General features: G+C 36.7%; 1 protein-coding gene across 1 annotated transcript; it reads left to right on the top strand.

Moving 5' to 3' along the window:
• Positions 1–1344: 1344 nt before the first annotated feature.
• Positions 1345–15758, top strand: atxn7l2b (ataxin 7-like 2b). Its single transcript, XM_056463600.1, has 10 exons — positions 1345–1479; positions 3751–3819; positions 3895–4207; positions 4292–4455; positions 7959–8041; positions 8152–8363; positions 9466–9637; positions 9775–9896; positions 12137–12860; positions 15447–15758. The coding sequence occupies exons 1-10, from the start codon at positions 1353–1355 to the stop codon at positions 15462–15464; spliced, it is 2004 nt and encodes a 667-aa protein (XP_056319575.1). The 5' UTR covers positions 1345–1352; the 3' UTR covers positions 15465–15758.
• Positions 15759–16654: the final 896 nt, after the last annotated feature.

Here is a 16654-nt window from a genome sequence, read left to right as displayed (position 1 = left end):
TGAAAATATACTAAAGAAATTTATAGTAAACACTTTTTAAACCATACTGACACCTCTAATAGAGAGAGAGAGAGGTTGCACAATCAGCTGAAATGCTGCTAGAATAGTTTTTTATGTATGGCCGATATATATTGTTTCACCAAAAATGATTAAGGTCATGTCCATGTGTTGTATGATAAGTCGATATATTGATTATTGTGACAGGCCTAATAGTTTGCCTTATAAAATATCATCTCAGTTTACTTTTCCCCTTGTATTGTGTTTTTAAAATGTGTGCCTTATTAGTTTATATTTACAAATGTTTACATTAAATCTGCCAAAATGATTGTGTGTGTGTGTGTTCAAAAAGGATGGAGGCTTTTTTTAATAAAAAAGAATTTCATTTTATTTTATTGTGGATTGTTTTGTTTGGCTCACCTGTACATATAGTTCTAATACATAATGGAAATTAATTTCTAATGTAACTGAATCATGCAAACGGCATATAAGGCGAAGCATCTTTTTTTTTTTTTTAAAGTATGAATGTACAAAATAATGTTCATTATATATTTATAATAAACTGTTGACACCAATGGTTTGTGAGGATGTTTCAAAATAAATTTAGGCACAGTGTTAATGAGGTAATATACTGAAAATAGGGTATTTCCTATATGGGTATTTCCAGCATTTCATGTGTACAGACACGAACATAGTGATGTCAACGAACTGCTCTTTAGAATCGGATCTTTTCAATGAATCATTTATAAACATATTTGAACAATTTGTTCATGAATCGAATTGAACTGAATTGAGTAAACAACTGTAGAAAACCTTTTTAAACGCACCTGTTTATTTTTCTTGACAGTTTGTGCTTTCAAAACGTCACAGTAGAAGAAAAAAATAACACTTGAGTTTTATTTGCATTTATACTTTTCTTCGATTTGTACATGTAAACATAACATTTTATTGTAATTAATTGTGGTGTGATTTTACTTAAGATGAAGAACTGTGACATATGACCGTAACAGTGAAATTGGAACAAAGATTAGGGACACTTTCAATAGCAAAAATAAAAATAAATTATCCGAATTTACACCCCTTTTTATTTGTTCATCTTTTTTTCTCAATGGACTGTACATGAGTTGAACACATCCAAAATAGTAAAGTTTTAAACAACAGAAAAATATAAACAATATGTGCCACTATATGTTTGCTACTTAAAATAATCACCGAACAAGTTCGTGCGAATCGATTCTATGAGTCGAACATTTCAAATGAACCGACTCTTAGAAATGAGTCGGACTCCCAGTCGCTAGCTAGAAGGTAATCCGCCGTGAGCGCGCAAGATGACGTCTTGATGCGCTCCCGTCGTGATGGTGGCGGATCGTGCACGCGCTAAAACGGTAATGGCTGCCCTGGATCGGCGGATTTCCATCCTTGACTATGTAGGGCAAGGCTGGGCCGCTTGGATCGACAAAGCTAACATATCCACGCCGGACGGTGAGTAAAATAGCATCGAGCTCTCGATACTTAGATTTTCAATTGCGTCGAGTGGGCACAGGAAATGGATTTGTTTGAAAAGAGCAAACCCCGGACACCAAGACCCAAACAAAGGCCCCGCCGGGTCCTAGCGCCGTATGGGTTGCAGTCCCACACGCTCGACTTTTGGAAAATCTCCCAGGTCCTAGCGCTCAGTTAAGCCGATAAATATCCCCTTTCTTTAAAAAAAAGTACAGACTCGAAAACGGTTTGATGATGTGACTGAATTGGTTATAAATGTTGTCGTGCTGGTTCGAGGCGTAAATGCAGAAGATGCGGCTGAGTTGGTGATCTGACAGCCAGCGCGACGGGAAGTGAAGGTGGAGACGAGTCTCTGGCCAGAGAACTATCAACAGAAATAAACCTCTCAACCCATTTGCACACTCCCAGATTAATGATTGTTCATTTTATGACCCTAACATCTCATTATTCGACCGTTTGAAACGCTGGACTGATGTTTCCTATAGCAGTCTCTATGAACGCTGCCTCTATGTGCATCTTCACATCCAACTAACGTCGGCTCTCACTTTTCTTTAAAATATTACATAAATATATAGCACACCCAAATGGCCTCTTTCCTTCTGTTCATCTGAGAAACTGATTATGAATAAAAAATGGTGTTTTCATGTGTATGGTTTATGTAATTCAGGAAATGACCCACATTAATGAACGCAGTGAGCTGTGGCCATTAGAAATGGGAACATTCAGTACTGTTGCTCTGACATTTGATGGCTGTGTTTTCTGGCTTCTGCAAACTTTGAAGACCGCAAGCCCAAGGAAAGACCCGGCCATGAGCTAGTCTATTGGTGAAAAAGTGTAGGCCAGCAACATGCAAACCTGCACCACAATCGTGGGTTGAAATTCATCACTAAACCTTCACGTTTTCCACCGCAGTGTTGATCTCTTTGCAAAATATTCTTTTCCAATTTACTCACAAGTTTCATTTCATACCTTATTTCTTTTATCATTCTTATCTGACTTAGAAACCCCTACACACAATACATTCACCCCCTGCTTGCAATGAATTTAATCTTGCATGTTATTTTATTATCAAATAATAAAATGTATGCTGATATATCTTGTTATAAAGATTACTTTTTATATTTATTTTGATTACATTTTAGTAAAAATGTAACAAAATGTTTAATGATTACTAAAATTTTAACTATGCCGATAATCACATTTTACAACTCGATCGGTACTCCATGATCTGGCCGATCTCATTAACCGATTGAAGAGTTTGTTTACGAATTTACAACCCAGGTTATACATCCACAGTGCTACAATCGTGAGCACTGAGCAATGTTTCCAAATTGCATTGTCTGTATTTTTTTTTATTTAATTTTTTTTCTACCTGTTTTATGTATTTTTTTTTTTTTTATTGTAAAGCTGCTTCTGACCATTATATGTATGCGACAACCTTAATTTATCCTCTTAGGTAAGGTGAGATCTCATACATAGAGGGAAAATATGTTTATACAATGGTAAAGTTATATAAAGCTTGAAGCATCAGAACTTTGTATCGGCTGATCACAATGATAAGGAATCAGTACTCGGTATCGGCTGCAAAAATCCTGATCGGAGCATCTCTTATAAATACAGTATATTCTGTTTGATACTAGCTTTTATTTATTAATTCATTATAGCAATTTTTTAAAAGTCCACTAACTGCAATTATTAGTCAAGAATTCCAACACTGAAGCATTACAGCCAAAAGATTTAGAATTTCTGAATTTATTCTCTCAACCAACCAATAAAATTTCTTGAATTTCCAAATTAACATGACCTTTAAATGACTAATAATTGTTTTCTTTATTTACTTTAATATTTGGGTGAACCTTCAAAGGGTTTGACTGAAATGCCTCTAAACTAAAAAACAGGATATGATGTCACAAGATGGACATCAGAAGAATTTCTGTAAATGTTGTGACCCCTTAAATAATTTTATGAGCTCTTTGCGAGTTTTCAGCAGTGAAAATGTAAAATTTGTGTACACCAAGGTTGTGAATTTGTCCTCATGACTTGTTCCAATAGCTTTATGCATGGTGTTAAGATGGTGTCATTTACATTTTAGTTCCACGTTATCCAAAATAAGCAAACTGTAGTTTTCTCCCTCAAAGGGTGAACACACTCACTGTGTCTCAATTATAGAGAAATGCTTATCTAAAAACAAACAACCAAATTGTGTTTCATTTCCTGTTTTGATGATCTGTTTATTTCACTGCTATTCAGGGCCCTCTCTGGAAGAGTGCAGCAAAAATGTGAAGAAACGGATGGAAACCATGACTCTCAAGAAAGAGGGTGAGGAAGAGTTTCATAGGCTTGTGATTGACAGAACTTGACATTACAAGTAAACACCTTCTCTTCCACTCGCAGACATGTCGATATATGGCCACTGCCCAGCACATGACGACTTCTTCCTGGTGGTCTGCAGCCACTGTGGGCAGGTGGTGAAGCCTCAGGCGTTTGAGAAGCATTGTGAGCGTCGACATGGACCTTTTAGCAAGCTCTACGGCACACCATCCAACTGTTCTCCAGACCGACCCCAACAGGGGAGACCTCCATCCTCCCAGCACGGCAGCCTCTGTGAGGGTCAAGATGGCAGGCACCAGGGGGCTGGACCTCCACGAGTCCCACCACCTCATTCTCCACACCAGGGACGCCCCAAACCACAGAGGGAAGCGCCCAGGTGAGAAAGAACGAAGAACAGATGATTTCAGCTTGATTTTGTGCATCCAGTGTTTATTCCATTGTTGTCTTGTTTACATTTCAGTCTTCAGCCAGTGGATAAAGTTCCCCACGTAAAGCCTTCATCACCTTCAGATTTGCCCACCCCACCAAAAAAAGCACTTCCGTCTGCTGAAAAACAAATAATACAGAAGGGTTTGGATCCACATGGGCCAAGAACATACAGCAGAACCTTCAAGAAAGTTCTTAGTAAGTCTATGATGCAGATTATAACACCATATTGTCTTCTGTCTGTAAGTATGTGTAGTGTTTGAGACAATTGTAATCGAGTCTGTGATGGTTTTGCTGAAAAAACAAGTAAACGTTAGGGCTGCACAATATATTGTTTCAGCATCGATATTGCAATGTGCGCTTCTGCAATAGTCAAGTTGGGATTATAATTAACCAGGAACCACAGTTCAGTACAGATTTTGTGGAGCCACTGAATTTTAACCATAATCTGTAAAAGATTTTTGCTTGGATGTGTTTTTATGGCCTGCAACTAAGATTTAAAGCAATTTAAACCCATTTGGGCACAAGAAATGATCAAGTTAACAAAGATTAATTGTTTAACTATATAAAAATTGAAGAATATATGGTAGAGATGAAATGATTCACTGTGAGCCAGTTGAAAATCGATTAGAATATGTGATGATTAAAACCTGTAGAAAGAGGGGGCGCTGTGTTTATAGGCGCAAACTCACTTCACCTCCACCAGTGGTGTAAAGTAACAAATTACACGTACTTAAATTACTGTAATTGAGTAGTTTTTCTCAGGAATTGTAATTTACTAAGTAGTTTTAAAAATGTGTACTTTTACTTTCCCTTGAGTACATTTTTAGTACAGTATCGGTACTTTTACTCCACTACTTTCCTTCAACCTGCAGTCACTGCTTGATTTTTTTTCTTGTCTATGGGGATTAGAAAAATCAGTCCTGTGATTCCTGTCCAATCAAATCACACAGAAGGTACATCACAATGAATGGGCTACCTCAAAACATGGGCGATTTATAGTTGCTGTAAACTTTTTGGGAGCAATAAAAATGTCTAAGAAGTTGTCCAAAATCATCACAAACATTGACCCAGAGACTGTTTAGATGCATGCCACTGATGAGAAGATGATGGATGTTTACTGTATGATAACTAAAATGGCCTTAAACACCCAGCAGGCATAGGATGTCAATATAACGTCAGATTGACATTGCACCCCAACGTCATGGGGACATTGCATTTTGTTTAGAAATGAATATCGAGTTGACGTCAGAACCCAGTGTCAGGCTGACATCAATGTCCAACGTCAAACCTAAAATCAACCAAATATCAACGTTTAATGATGTTACAGCTTGACGTTGTGTGGATGTTACCACTATGACGTCAGTCAGATATTGGATTTATCAACATCATTTGAAGTCTTTATTGGACATCAAAATAACGTTATCCTTAGACGCTGGCTAGACATTGAATTTTGGTCACCTGACATCACAACCTAAATCTAACCCAATATTAACATCTTATGGCATTGTGTGCCTGTTGGGCAATAACTAAATGCACTACAGAATGTTACATTTACACACATCCAAAAATTACATGTAAATGCATCAGCTTTTTACAGCGTAATACTCACTACTCTGGAGTACTGTTGAAAGGGCTACTTTTTACTCATACTTAGTAATATTTACAACAGATACCTTTACTCTACTTGTACTACATTTTTAGGCAAGTAGTGGTACTTTTACTTAAGTAAGATTTTTCAGTAATCTTTCCACCACTCCCTGCACATGAGTGGTGAGCAAGAGGTGGGGCGGCAGAGTAAAATGACAGCGGTGAAGTGCGTGAGACAAAACTCAGCCTATGTGCAAATACTGCAAAAAGATGTTTGCTTACACTAACAGAACAACAAATATGATACACATAAACGGTCAGAACAGTGAAAAACTACTGTCACAGATGTCTATATCCAAGCAGACCAGATGATTTGCAGCTCTGCCTGCTCCTATGAGTGCTACGGAGATCACACGGTGCATCAGTGTTTTCATAGCAAAAGTGGAAGATGTTTTTCAGACTGAAAGAGAAAGTTATTCTGTTACAGAAGCAAGTATTAGATTATTTTTGCCTTCTCCTTTTCAACTTAGTTCATGCATAATTTAATAATTTGCCTATTATTGAATATTTTATAATGTTCAAGATTATCTCTTCTTAAGTGCATCACACTTATACTAATTAACTATACAAGTGATATTAATTCTTCATCTTCATAACTCCTGTCTCTATCCTACCATAAAATTAGTAGTTTTATAATCAGTTTATGGGAGTGTCCAAGCCCCTGGATCAGAGGGTCCATTGACCACCACTGTACACAATGCTCTCTGGTTTAGGAAAGGCTTACCTCTTCACGCCAGCCTTCTCAATCCTCAGTAAAAGAGTTTTTTTTTCAGCAGGGGACAATGTAAATGTGCAAAGACCTCATCGTATGCCAGAAAACATAGATATGCTGATATTTCTTTTTAAAAATCTTAAATTCCAGCACAGTCAGTTTTAGATGTTTATATGAATTAGTCTTCTTGAGTTTGTATTATTATTTATTTATTTACTTTTTTTGGAATTTGTTTTTAAAATAGCACAATATATTATTTGCAGAAAATTTGTTTCAAATAAATTTGTAAAAAAATCTTGACTAAATTGTTTTGTGAGATTAGTGTCGTGAATCAAATCGAATTGTGAGCCATCTGAATAGTTTCATCCCTACTGTACGGCGTTATTTTAGATATGAACTTCTGTAGCTCAATATTGTCAGATTCCACCGAAAACCATAAAGCGCTGTTTATTTCGTTTTTATCTTTATTCTGTTGTTTTCATCTGTGCTTTAACTTGTTTACTTTGATATATGTTTGTATATTTTATGCAGATTCTCTCTCCTACAAAATCATCCCAATCAATCTCAAACCTTTCCAAACAGTCACTTAAGTCATATTGTGAAATTATATTCATATCGCAGAATTACAATATCGTAATTTTTTACAATATTGTGCAGCCCTAGTAAACATTGTAAATATTGTGGTTTATTTTAATTCACTTTTATTTGACCATTAAGAGTATTTGATTGCTTTTAAATTTCCTCATCCGAGCGGTAATGGAGATAAATTAATGTTGTTTGGATTTCAATGATCAGTTTAGTTGTTTTTACTGATTGATTGCTGTCGAGACTTTCAAAAACATATTAAAACACATTTTTAATCTTTTTCAATGTTTTTGAAAGTCTTTAATGCTCAGCAAGACTTATATGTTTGAAATATAATATAAACAGCATTGTTATTTAATGTTGTGAAAACTAGCCAAAATATCTACTTTCTATCTTAATAGTTTTGTGTATTTTATTTAAATGTTTTTTATTTATTTTTGATGATTGGCTTGTTACAAAACTTTTATTATTATTATTTTTATTATTATTATCCATTGTTTTATTTTGAGGAAACCACATCTTCTATTTCAGTAATCTTTGATGAATAGATCAAAAGCAACCTTTTTATTTACATATTTTTTTATTGATATGTATTCATATATTTATGCGTTGAATTAAAACAACCATTAATATGGTTTAAACCCACAGAAAATGCATAAATATTTGCAAGTAGTATTTTACTTACTGCATAAACACAATGGGAATTCTTCTTTGTTTCCTCTGGTTGATGCCATTTTTTAAATTGTCATTTCAGAGAAAGAATGTGACGTGAACAAGCACTGCGGGGTGATGGATCCTGAGAGAAAGAAAGTGTGCACCAGACTGCTGACCTGTAATGTGAGCATATAGTCAATATACTGAATCAAAGGCTCGCATACACATTCGAGTGCTGTTGAACAGGAGCTTTAAACTCTATCTGTTGTTTCCATGTATCTCCGTCACCTTAGATTCATTCCATCCATCAGCGCCGGCAGGTAGTAGGGAGGCGTAAACCCTTTGACCAGCTTGTAATGGAGCTGAAGATGAGCTCAAAGCCTCGAGAGCGACCGCCTCTGCCCAGAGAGATTCCCGACGGAGGGTCTGTCAACCATGAGACCCCTGCGCCACAGACTGGGCCTCTGCACTACAAATGCCAAATCACTAACTCTTCTATTCTCAGGTCTGTAGATCTGCTGCTTTCTGTGATTTAAAAATAATTCTGCTAGAAAAGACTGTATATGGAGTAGTCTTGCACTGATCATGATTATTCACGTGTGATTCCGATTGCCGTTTCTTTTTTTTACAAGCATATATAAATAAGAAAACCATACCAATTCTGAAAACAATTCCCCTTCTTTTTAAAGTTAAAAAAATAAATAAACAGAACATGAACTATTATTTGCTTTATTACAGACTGAACTGTTTGCACTTAATTAGAGGCGACCAATGCAATTTAATTACAACAATCTTCACAAAGATGCTACATACATTAGCAGTGGCACGTAATGATTTAAAATAGTTTGTTTAATTTCAATATAGACTCACCGGCCGCTTTATTAGGTACACCTTATAAGTATCAGGTTGGATCCCCTTTTGCCTTCAGACCTGCCTTAATCTTTTGTGGCAGCAGAATTCGAGACTCATCAGACCAGGCAATGTTTTTCCAATCTTCTATTGTCCAATTTTGGTGAGCCTGTGCGAATTGTAGCCTCAGTTTACTGGTCTTAGCTGGCAGAAGTGGCACCCGGTGTGGTCTTCTGCTGCTGTAGCCTATCTGCTTCAAGGTTCAAGATGTTGTGCGTTCAAAAACAAAGCCCTTCTCCATACCTCGGTTGTAACGAGTAGTTATTTGAGTTACTGTTGCATTTCTATCAGCTAAAACCAGTCTGGCCATTCTCCTCTGACACCTGGCATCAACAAGGCATTTCTGCCCACAGAACTGCCGCTCACTGTATATATATTTTTTCCATTCTCTGTAAACCCTCTGCCCGCCTGGCACCAACAACCATTCTGATGCTCGGTTTGAACTGCAGCAGATCGTCTTGACCATGTCTACATGCCTAAATGCATTGAGTTGTTGCCGTGTGATTGGCTGATTAGAAAAATGTGTTAAAGAGCAGTTGGACAGGTGTCCTTTCTTCGTTTTTTTAGTTGAGATTACGTCAAATGTTTAACTGCTTGTTCTCACGCTTGTGCGCACACGAAATGTAAATTACAATGAATGGACACCAAATCTTTCACGCAATGACATGAAAGGCATTTCTCTGAATGTGTGTTTACAGGTCAGTTAATCTATCAGAGGGTGTTGTGGAGGTGAAGGAGGAAGTGATGCGCTCAGAGGAGACACAGGCGGAGTCTCTCTCAGCTGCTCTTTCCAGTGAAGAGAGTGATGGGGAAAACCGTGAGGAGTTTGCTCATCTCCCAGCAAGCACCTTGCATCCCAAACCTCTAGGCGTGAGTTTTGAAATGGTGTTTTACAAGTCCTTAACGCAAGATGATGTTCACAACAAAAGTCTTAGAAAATACATTTGCCTATTAATATAACATTTGCAGAAAGATGAAACAATGTTTGTTTCCTTTTGTTTCCCTAGCTTTGCACGTTCGGGGCCCGTGTTCTTGGTCGCAGCGTGTTGGCGTTTGACCGACGGTTGCTCCACTTGCGGTCAGCTTTTAGTGTCATGATGGAGCAGCACCTCAGCACTTATCTGTGGAAGTAAGAGGATTTACAGCACTAGACTAGTGTCTTTGTGACATTCACAATGTGTGTTTTGGGTCTTCCCAACATTTATAAAACTATGGAAATGGAAAGCAGAACAAATACCAATGAACAAACATCTACCTTTGTAGTAACATTATTCAATGCAAAATATTTTTAGTTACTGATATATTAGCAGCATACATTCATGAAGAAAAATGCTACAAATGAATACATATTTTGAATTAGCCTTATATTATTTTAGTATTATTGTATGTTTGTTGGCTTATAATATAAAGGTAAATATAAGTATTATATATCAGTTAAAACTTTCATCTAATATATACATTTCCTTTTAGTTCTTTTAAAAAAAATGTATTGGTACAATTATATTTTTAGCTTTAATTAATAGGATTAATTAAAAAATATGTATATTGCAAATTCAGATTTTTATTATATATATATTTTTTTTATATTAACAACACAAAACAAGACACAACAGGACTATACAGAACATATTACATGGTACTGTACAGATAATAATTACATACTCTTAGGTTAAATCAATAATAATACTAAAGAAATGATAATAGTACTAAAAAAGGTCAATTATATTTATATCTAAATAAAAAATAAAGCGTTTATTCGATGCAGGGTGTATATGATATGCAAATCAGTTGAAATCATATATTGTTGTTCGACTACATTACGACAAACATTACATTACGAGAACACAACATCAACAACAACAAAAATTAATGCAAAGCACTACACCCGCACCCCACCTCCAGCTAAACAACAAATGATTGACATCAGTTCACGTTCTCCAGGTAAAACAATTAATTCGACTAAACAAAAAAAGTGCTATTGCTTTTATTGTTGAGGAGAAGCAGCCACAGTCTACTGTAGAAGCGACTATGTTTTGTAATATAGTAAGACTATTTCTTTTGGGAAATGATTTAAACATTTATGGCCACGTTAAGCAATTTATTCAATATATAAAGCTCAAAGATTTATTTTGATTTTGGGATATTTTTTATTGTCTTACTGTTCATTTTGTTATGAAATTTTTTTTATTGCAATCTTTATTCTCACTGGACATTGAATTTACTTAACTAATAACACAAAAAAACTTACAAAAATAACAAACACATTACTTTACATGCTTTCTTTAATCTGTATATACAGCATGTACAGCTCTGAGCTCAGAAAGTTCTTAAAAATATACTTTTATCCTACATTTTTTAAAAGGAAAGTGAAGGTGTAGGTTATATAGTTGGTTGTTGAATGCAGAACTTCTAGATAAAATGGGTGAAAAAAACACCTGCAAGATCTGAAAGAGACCAAACCTCAGCCAGGTAAGGAAAAGTAACGCAAAAGTAATAAAACGCATTACTTTCCATAAAAAGTAGCTAAGTAACGCAATTAGTTACTTTATGAGGGGTGTAACTCAATATTGTAAAGCACTACTTTCAAAAGTAACTTTCACCAACATAGTGCTTCTTTTGTATGATTTTTTGAGGATGACAAGTTTAAAGGTCATGTTGGAGGTCAAGTGAAAATGTACGTTTCTGGTAGAATGTCCCATATTTAATTGGTTAACATATAATTAGGACCCACTCCCCTTCTTCCAGCTTAATGCAGCCCCTTTTAACACACCCTTATGATGTCTACAATTAACAAATTGAACAAAACACAAACAATACTCACTTTCCTTCTGCTTTTTCAGTGGAAGTACACTAACTTGTAAACCCCCAGGGCTGGGAAACCTTCATACACTATGGCCAATTTAGTTTTTTTCTGAGTCAACATTTGCTGTGGAGCCGAGCATATCACATTTTCCAAAATCCTCCCAAGACAAGAATGTGTGTTGAATAGATTTAGGACAAACTTTATGAAAAGATTTGGTCCACTTCCATTGTCTAAAGACTGTGGGGGAAACCAGAGCAAACTTGGAGAAAACTTGCAAACTCTACACAGAAAGGCCTTCTGGTTCAACCAGGACTTGACCTAGTGACCTTCTTGCTGTGAGAAGCAGTGCTAACCACTGAGCCACTGTGTAAACAAGTAATATTTAAACCAAATATACACACATTTTCAAAAATGGCATCAATAGATTGCTAATAATTAATTGTTTATATTTATTAATTATTTGTTTTAATATAGTTAAAAATTTCGACAGTCTAATTTCAAAAACCGGAAGCTTCTAAATATGTGTATGCAGGAATGTATCTTTATCTTTCATCTTCTATCTGCAGGAAACTCCCTCAGGTGTCAGAACTATGTTCTAATCAACAGCAAGTCACCTACAATTCCCATGATTCCACGCGCAGCTCAGCGCCCATCCACATTGCCTCTACTCTCAGGACAAGCACCTCAGGACAATCAGAGCCCGCAAACCTAAAAGCCTCCTCCAAACGACCAACAAAAGCCCAGTCAGCCTCAGGCCCTGCCCGGCCACGTCAGACCAGCAAACAGGCCAGTTTACAGACCAGTTTCAGGGAGCTCCAGACAGACAGTCCAACAGCCAGCAAGCGGAGGAAATCTCCCAAAGAGGACAAGGACTCAGCTGGACAGTCCAAAATCCTGTTCGTCCCACACCAAAGGGACCACCAGTCCTCCTTGATTTCCTCACCACATGGACTGTTCAATGGGACACACCCATCCAGCAGCAAGACACGCCCACCTGAAACTAAGGGGCGGGTTATGCAAAACCCCGCCCTCATTTCCGCCTCCTCTCCCTCTCCTGAGTGTGAAAGGGGAGGTTCCTCAGGGCTCAGTCATAGGGCTGATGGGTTTGAGCTTAAAGGCAGAAAGCGCAAGACCAGCGGTGCCTCTCCACCCAAAAACAGTTCATGTGCTCCTAAAGCCAATATCCTCTCGCCCCTCTCCCAAACTCACTCCGGCCTGGTGTCCTGGGGTGGGGATGGCAGACCCGGATCAACCTCCCACAGTCTAACAAAGAAACTGGCTCCACAGAAGGTACGGTAATCACAGTTTCTTGTCATTTCTGACACGTTTCATTGTTTATTTCATTGACTGATGTTATCTTGGAATTAGATTGGTTATAAATGATCAACTTTCTCAGAATGTTTCAATTTTATCGTTCAGTTTTGGTTTTTGGTTAAAATCAAAAATAATTATTTGTCATTTATACCATTGTTCTCTCATTTGCCAGCCAATGAACTTACATCTGCAAATTTGTTTCGTTTAAAGTCAAGAGTTGCTAACCAACTTTTATATAGATCATTTAAAATATTCTTAAGGCAGCATTTCATAATATATTATTTAAAATATTTTAAAGGTCACCTATTTTACCTCTTTTACAAGATGTATGATAAGCCTGTGGTGTCTCCAGAATGTTTCTGTAAAGTTTCAGCTCAAAATACCTATCAGATTATTTATTATAGCCTCTAGAATCTGCACATTTTGGTGTCTGAGTACATTGTAGCTGTTTTTGTAGCCTGTGGCTTTAAATGCAAATGAGCTGCTTCTCCCCACCCACTGTTGCCATGTGCATGTTTGCTTCTTTTGTGTCACGTCAGATAAACAGCAGTCAGTGATAGAGACAGACACTGATGAAGCTGAAATACATCTCATTAGTCAAAAATACGCGCATATTAGCGATTACTGACACCATGCGGCCATGGTAGGGGTGGGCGGTACACCGGTGTCATAGTCATCACCGGTGTGACATTGCGCCACGACATGGATTTTCTAATACCGTCAATACCGTAATAAATCAATTATGCACCTTAAACAGCTGCATTTACATCAATAATAGCTAATTCTAAATAATAAGGCATTCAATTTTCTTCAAACGTTCAGTTGTGGTCTGAATTCCTGTCCTTATACTACAGGGCTCGAAATTGCAACCATTTTGGTTGCATGAGCGCCCGAAATGTAATCTATGCGCCCTCATAATATATTTGGGAGCATTTGTGCGACTGAATATAATGGTTGTAGTGCAATCTGATTTGATTTTCTCTAAAAACTTGCTGAATCGCTCTACCCTGCCGCTGTATTGGTTCATATTAGCTGTCAATCACTCAACGCTTCCCGCTGTCAGATAACAGGGAGCTTTTGTTACTGCAGGAAATGCAAACGGCTGAAAAGTGAAAAGTGCACAGGTTTGCAAACCTCACCTAAAGTTATAATAATAATAATAGCGCAGATGACAGCGATCATGACATGAGGTAAATGTTGATCCGCCAGCTGAGATCAATCGAGTGTTTTCGGAGAAGGTGCCTGAATCTTGATGCGTTGCATTCACCGCGTGTTCAGCGCAAATGTCCGCTAAATATAAAATCTAACACTGTAGACATCTTAGCCAAAGAAACTCGCCTTTACTAAGTTTACACTGAAACTACAGCTCATAACAAAGAGCGGTATTGCGCCGGTGGTCATCATGAGAATCCTGCTCTGTCTGCTTATAAATTGGTGCGGCTGACTCGCCTGCTTTATTCCAGAAACACAGAGAAATGAAGATCAGCTCATAACGAGACTGAGCATTTAAAATGACCCAAACCGAAACTTTTAAAGAGTGATAGAAGTGAGACTTTCTTTTGTCTGTTCTTCCTTGAGATGTATATTATTTTGCTATTTAAAGTAATACCATGATATTATACCGTCACCGTTCAAAAGATGAAAAATACCGTGATATTAATTTTAGGTCATATCGCCCACCTTTAGGCCATGGTGATTACAGCGGTTAATAATTAACAATTTTACTTTATTTTAATGTCTTAATTACAAACATGCTCTGTTTTAAAAACACTTCAAACGTATAAAACGTTTGCAACAAATATTTGAATCCCAGTTTATTTGCAATAAAAGTTCTGTGGACGTGTGTATATATGTTATTACAGAAAGATTGCACCTGTCAATCAATTCGGTGGGCTGGGAGAACCGCACTCCTACGTCATGTTGCGGTGGGCCTCAAAATCACTGGGATTTGGGTCCTATTTTAGTGTCAGGAAATTTAAAAAGTGACTTGTTGGGTTTTTCATCACTCCAATATGACTGTGGACACACTATACCTACACACAGTTCTGTCCAAACAGCTTACACAAGTTGATTTTCATCATAGGTGCCCTTTAATAAATACAATGCAATTCTGTGGAAAAATGAATAAATAAAAAGGTGACAAATTAAAACTACGTCATTTACAAATTCAGACATGGATGTTACTATTTATTACTTGAATTAATGTATTAACTACCCAGAGTGTAACTGCTTTTAATAAAATACATCTATGATTCAAATTCATTGCACATTTCAGAGATTGTAGTGTGTGTTTTCAAGTATTGTTCAAGCATCTCGCATTGAAGTTACTGAAAAGAAAACCAGCACAGAAAAGAAAACCAGCACAGCTTTACTTTTTAAACACTTCAAGGATAAAAATACACCATGCCGGAGAGAAACAACAAGTCTAGGAAGTCACAGATTGATATTCTGTTGAGGATGAATCATCAAGGTTTCATTTCAGCACAGTGGTTGAGTCTCAGCTCTCAGTTTAGATCCCTTTCCTGACCATCTGCTCTTCTTTCTTTTTTTTTCTCCCATCAGCCAAAGCTTCTTCACTGAGGGAGTCTGCCTTAAACTCCTCCAGAAGCACAGGCTCACTGCCATGTATTTGCCATAGACTTTATGCACAGGATGGTGAAAACGTCTGAAGCTTACTGTCGGAGGACGGATCTGTATGTATGCATGTATGTGTGTAAGGATGGATGGATGCGTGGTTTGTATTATGAATTTCTATGTGAGTGAATGTTACGCTGAATGACCTGCAAATGAATATTAGAAAATACCTCAAGACCTTCCTATGCTGCTAAACAGACTGTCAGATAATGGACTCAGAAATAAATAAGCCAACACGTTTCTTTTGTCTCGCTCTTAATTAGTTGGAGTGCATCATTTCACCACTAGATGACACTAGACAGTTGGATAAATCTGCTTTACATAAACTAAAAGGTTTCTTTTTTAGTGTAAATAAAATTGGTATTTGTGGCGTGATGTAAGTTTGACTTGAAAAATTATTTAAATCTCATCCTTAAGGCCAAATATTGAATTCCGAATAGTCTTATTATTGCATCCGGTGTCCTGACATTTTATCCTACCCATCAGACTATGCTACAACACTGTATTTGAATGGTTCTGAGGTTGGGGTTAGGGATTAGGTAGGTTAGGGCGATTATTAAAGCTTCGTATCACACTACTCCATATTAAAATTTACACTGGAAGCAAAATCTTATGGGTAGCATATTGCGTCATCAAAATGTGCTACCTGCTTTTTGAATGAGAGGTTGGACAAATCGACAGAACACTGTGCTAGTAATAAATGTCATGTAAGTCAATAGCTGATCGCTTACCAAAGTACTCAGTTCAAAGATTCTGTACATGCGTCAAAGAAGGAAAAATCAAATGTTTTAAACAGAAAAACACTGAAAGTGTTGCACAGCTTTGATTTTTTTATGATTATGATACATTTTTACACACTAAAATGTCATTCAGTGTAACAGTAGTTTATATAACTATATACATATATATATATATATATATATATATATATATATATATATATATATATATATATATATATATATATATACATAAATTATATATATTTATATAACTGTTAAGTCAGACACATTAAACAGGGTGACCGGAGGGTCTTAAAATGTCTTAAATTTCAAAAACAAAATTTAAGGCCTTAAAATGTCTTTATTCAATCATTTTCCTTTGGCTTAGTCACTATTTCAGTGGTCGCCACAGTG

This window comes from Danio aesculapii, chromosome 8 (genome assembly GCF_903798145.1).
Source record: "Danio aesculapii chromosome 8, fDanAes4.1, whole genome shotgun sequence".
NCBI lineage: Eukaryota > Metazoa > Chordata > Actinopteri > Cypriniformes > Danionidae > Danio > Danio aesculapii.
This window is presented reverse-complemented; position numbering and strand designations above follow the sequence as displayed.

Excerpts from the sequence above, each read along its gene's own strand:
- atxn7l2b (XM_056463600.1), top strand. The coding sequence starts at position 1,353 with ATGGTGGCGGATCGTGCACGCGCTAAAACGGTAATGGCTGCCCTGGAT. Across the intron at positions 8,364-9,465 it reads ACTAACTCTTCTATTCTCAG|GTCAGTTAATCTATCAGAGG; the intron begins GTCTGTAGATCT and ends GTGTGTTTACAG. Across the intron at positions 9,638-9,774 it reads TGCATCCCAAACCTCTAGGC|CTTTGCACGTTCGGGGCCCG; the intron begins GTGAGTTTTGAA and ends TTGTTTCCCTAG.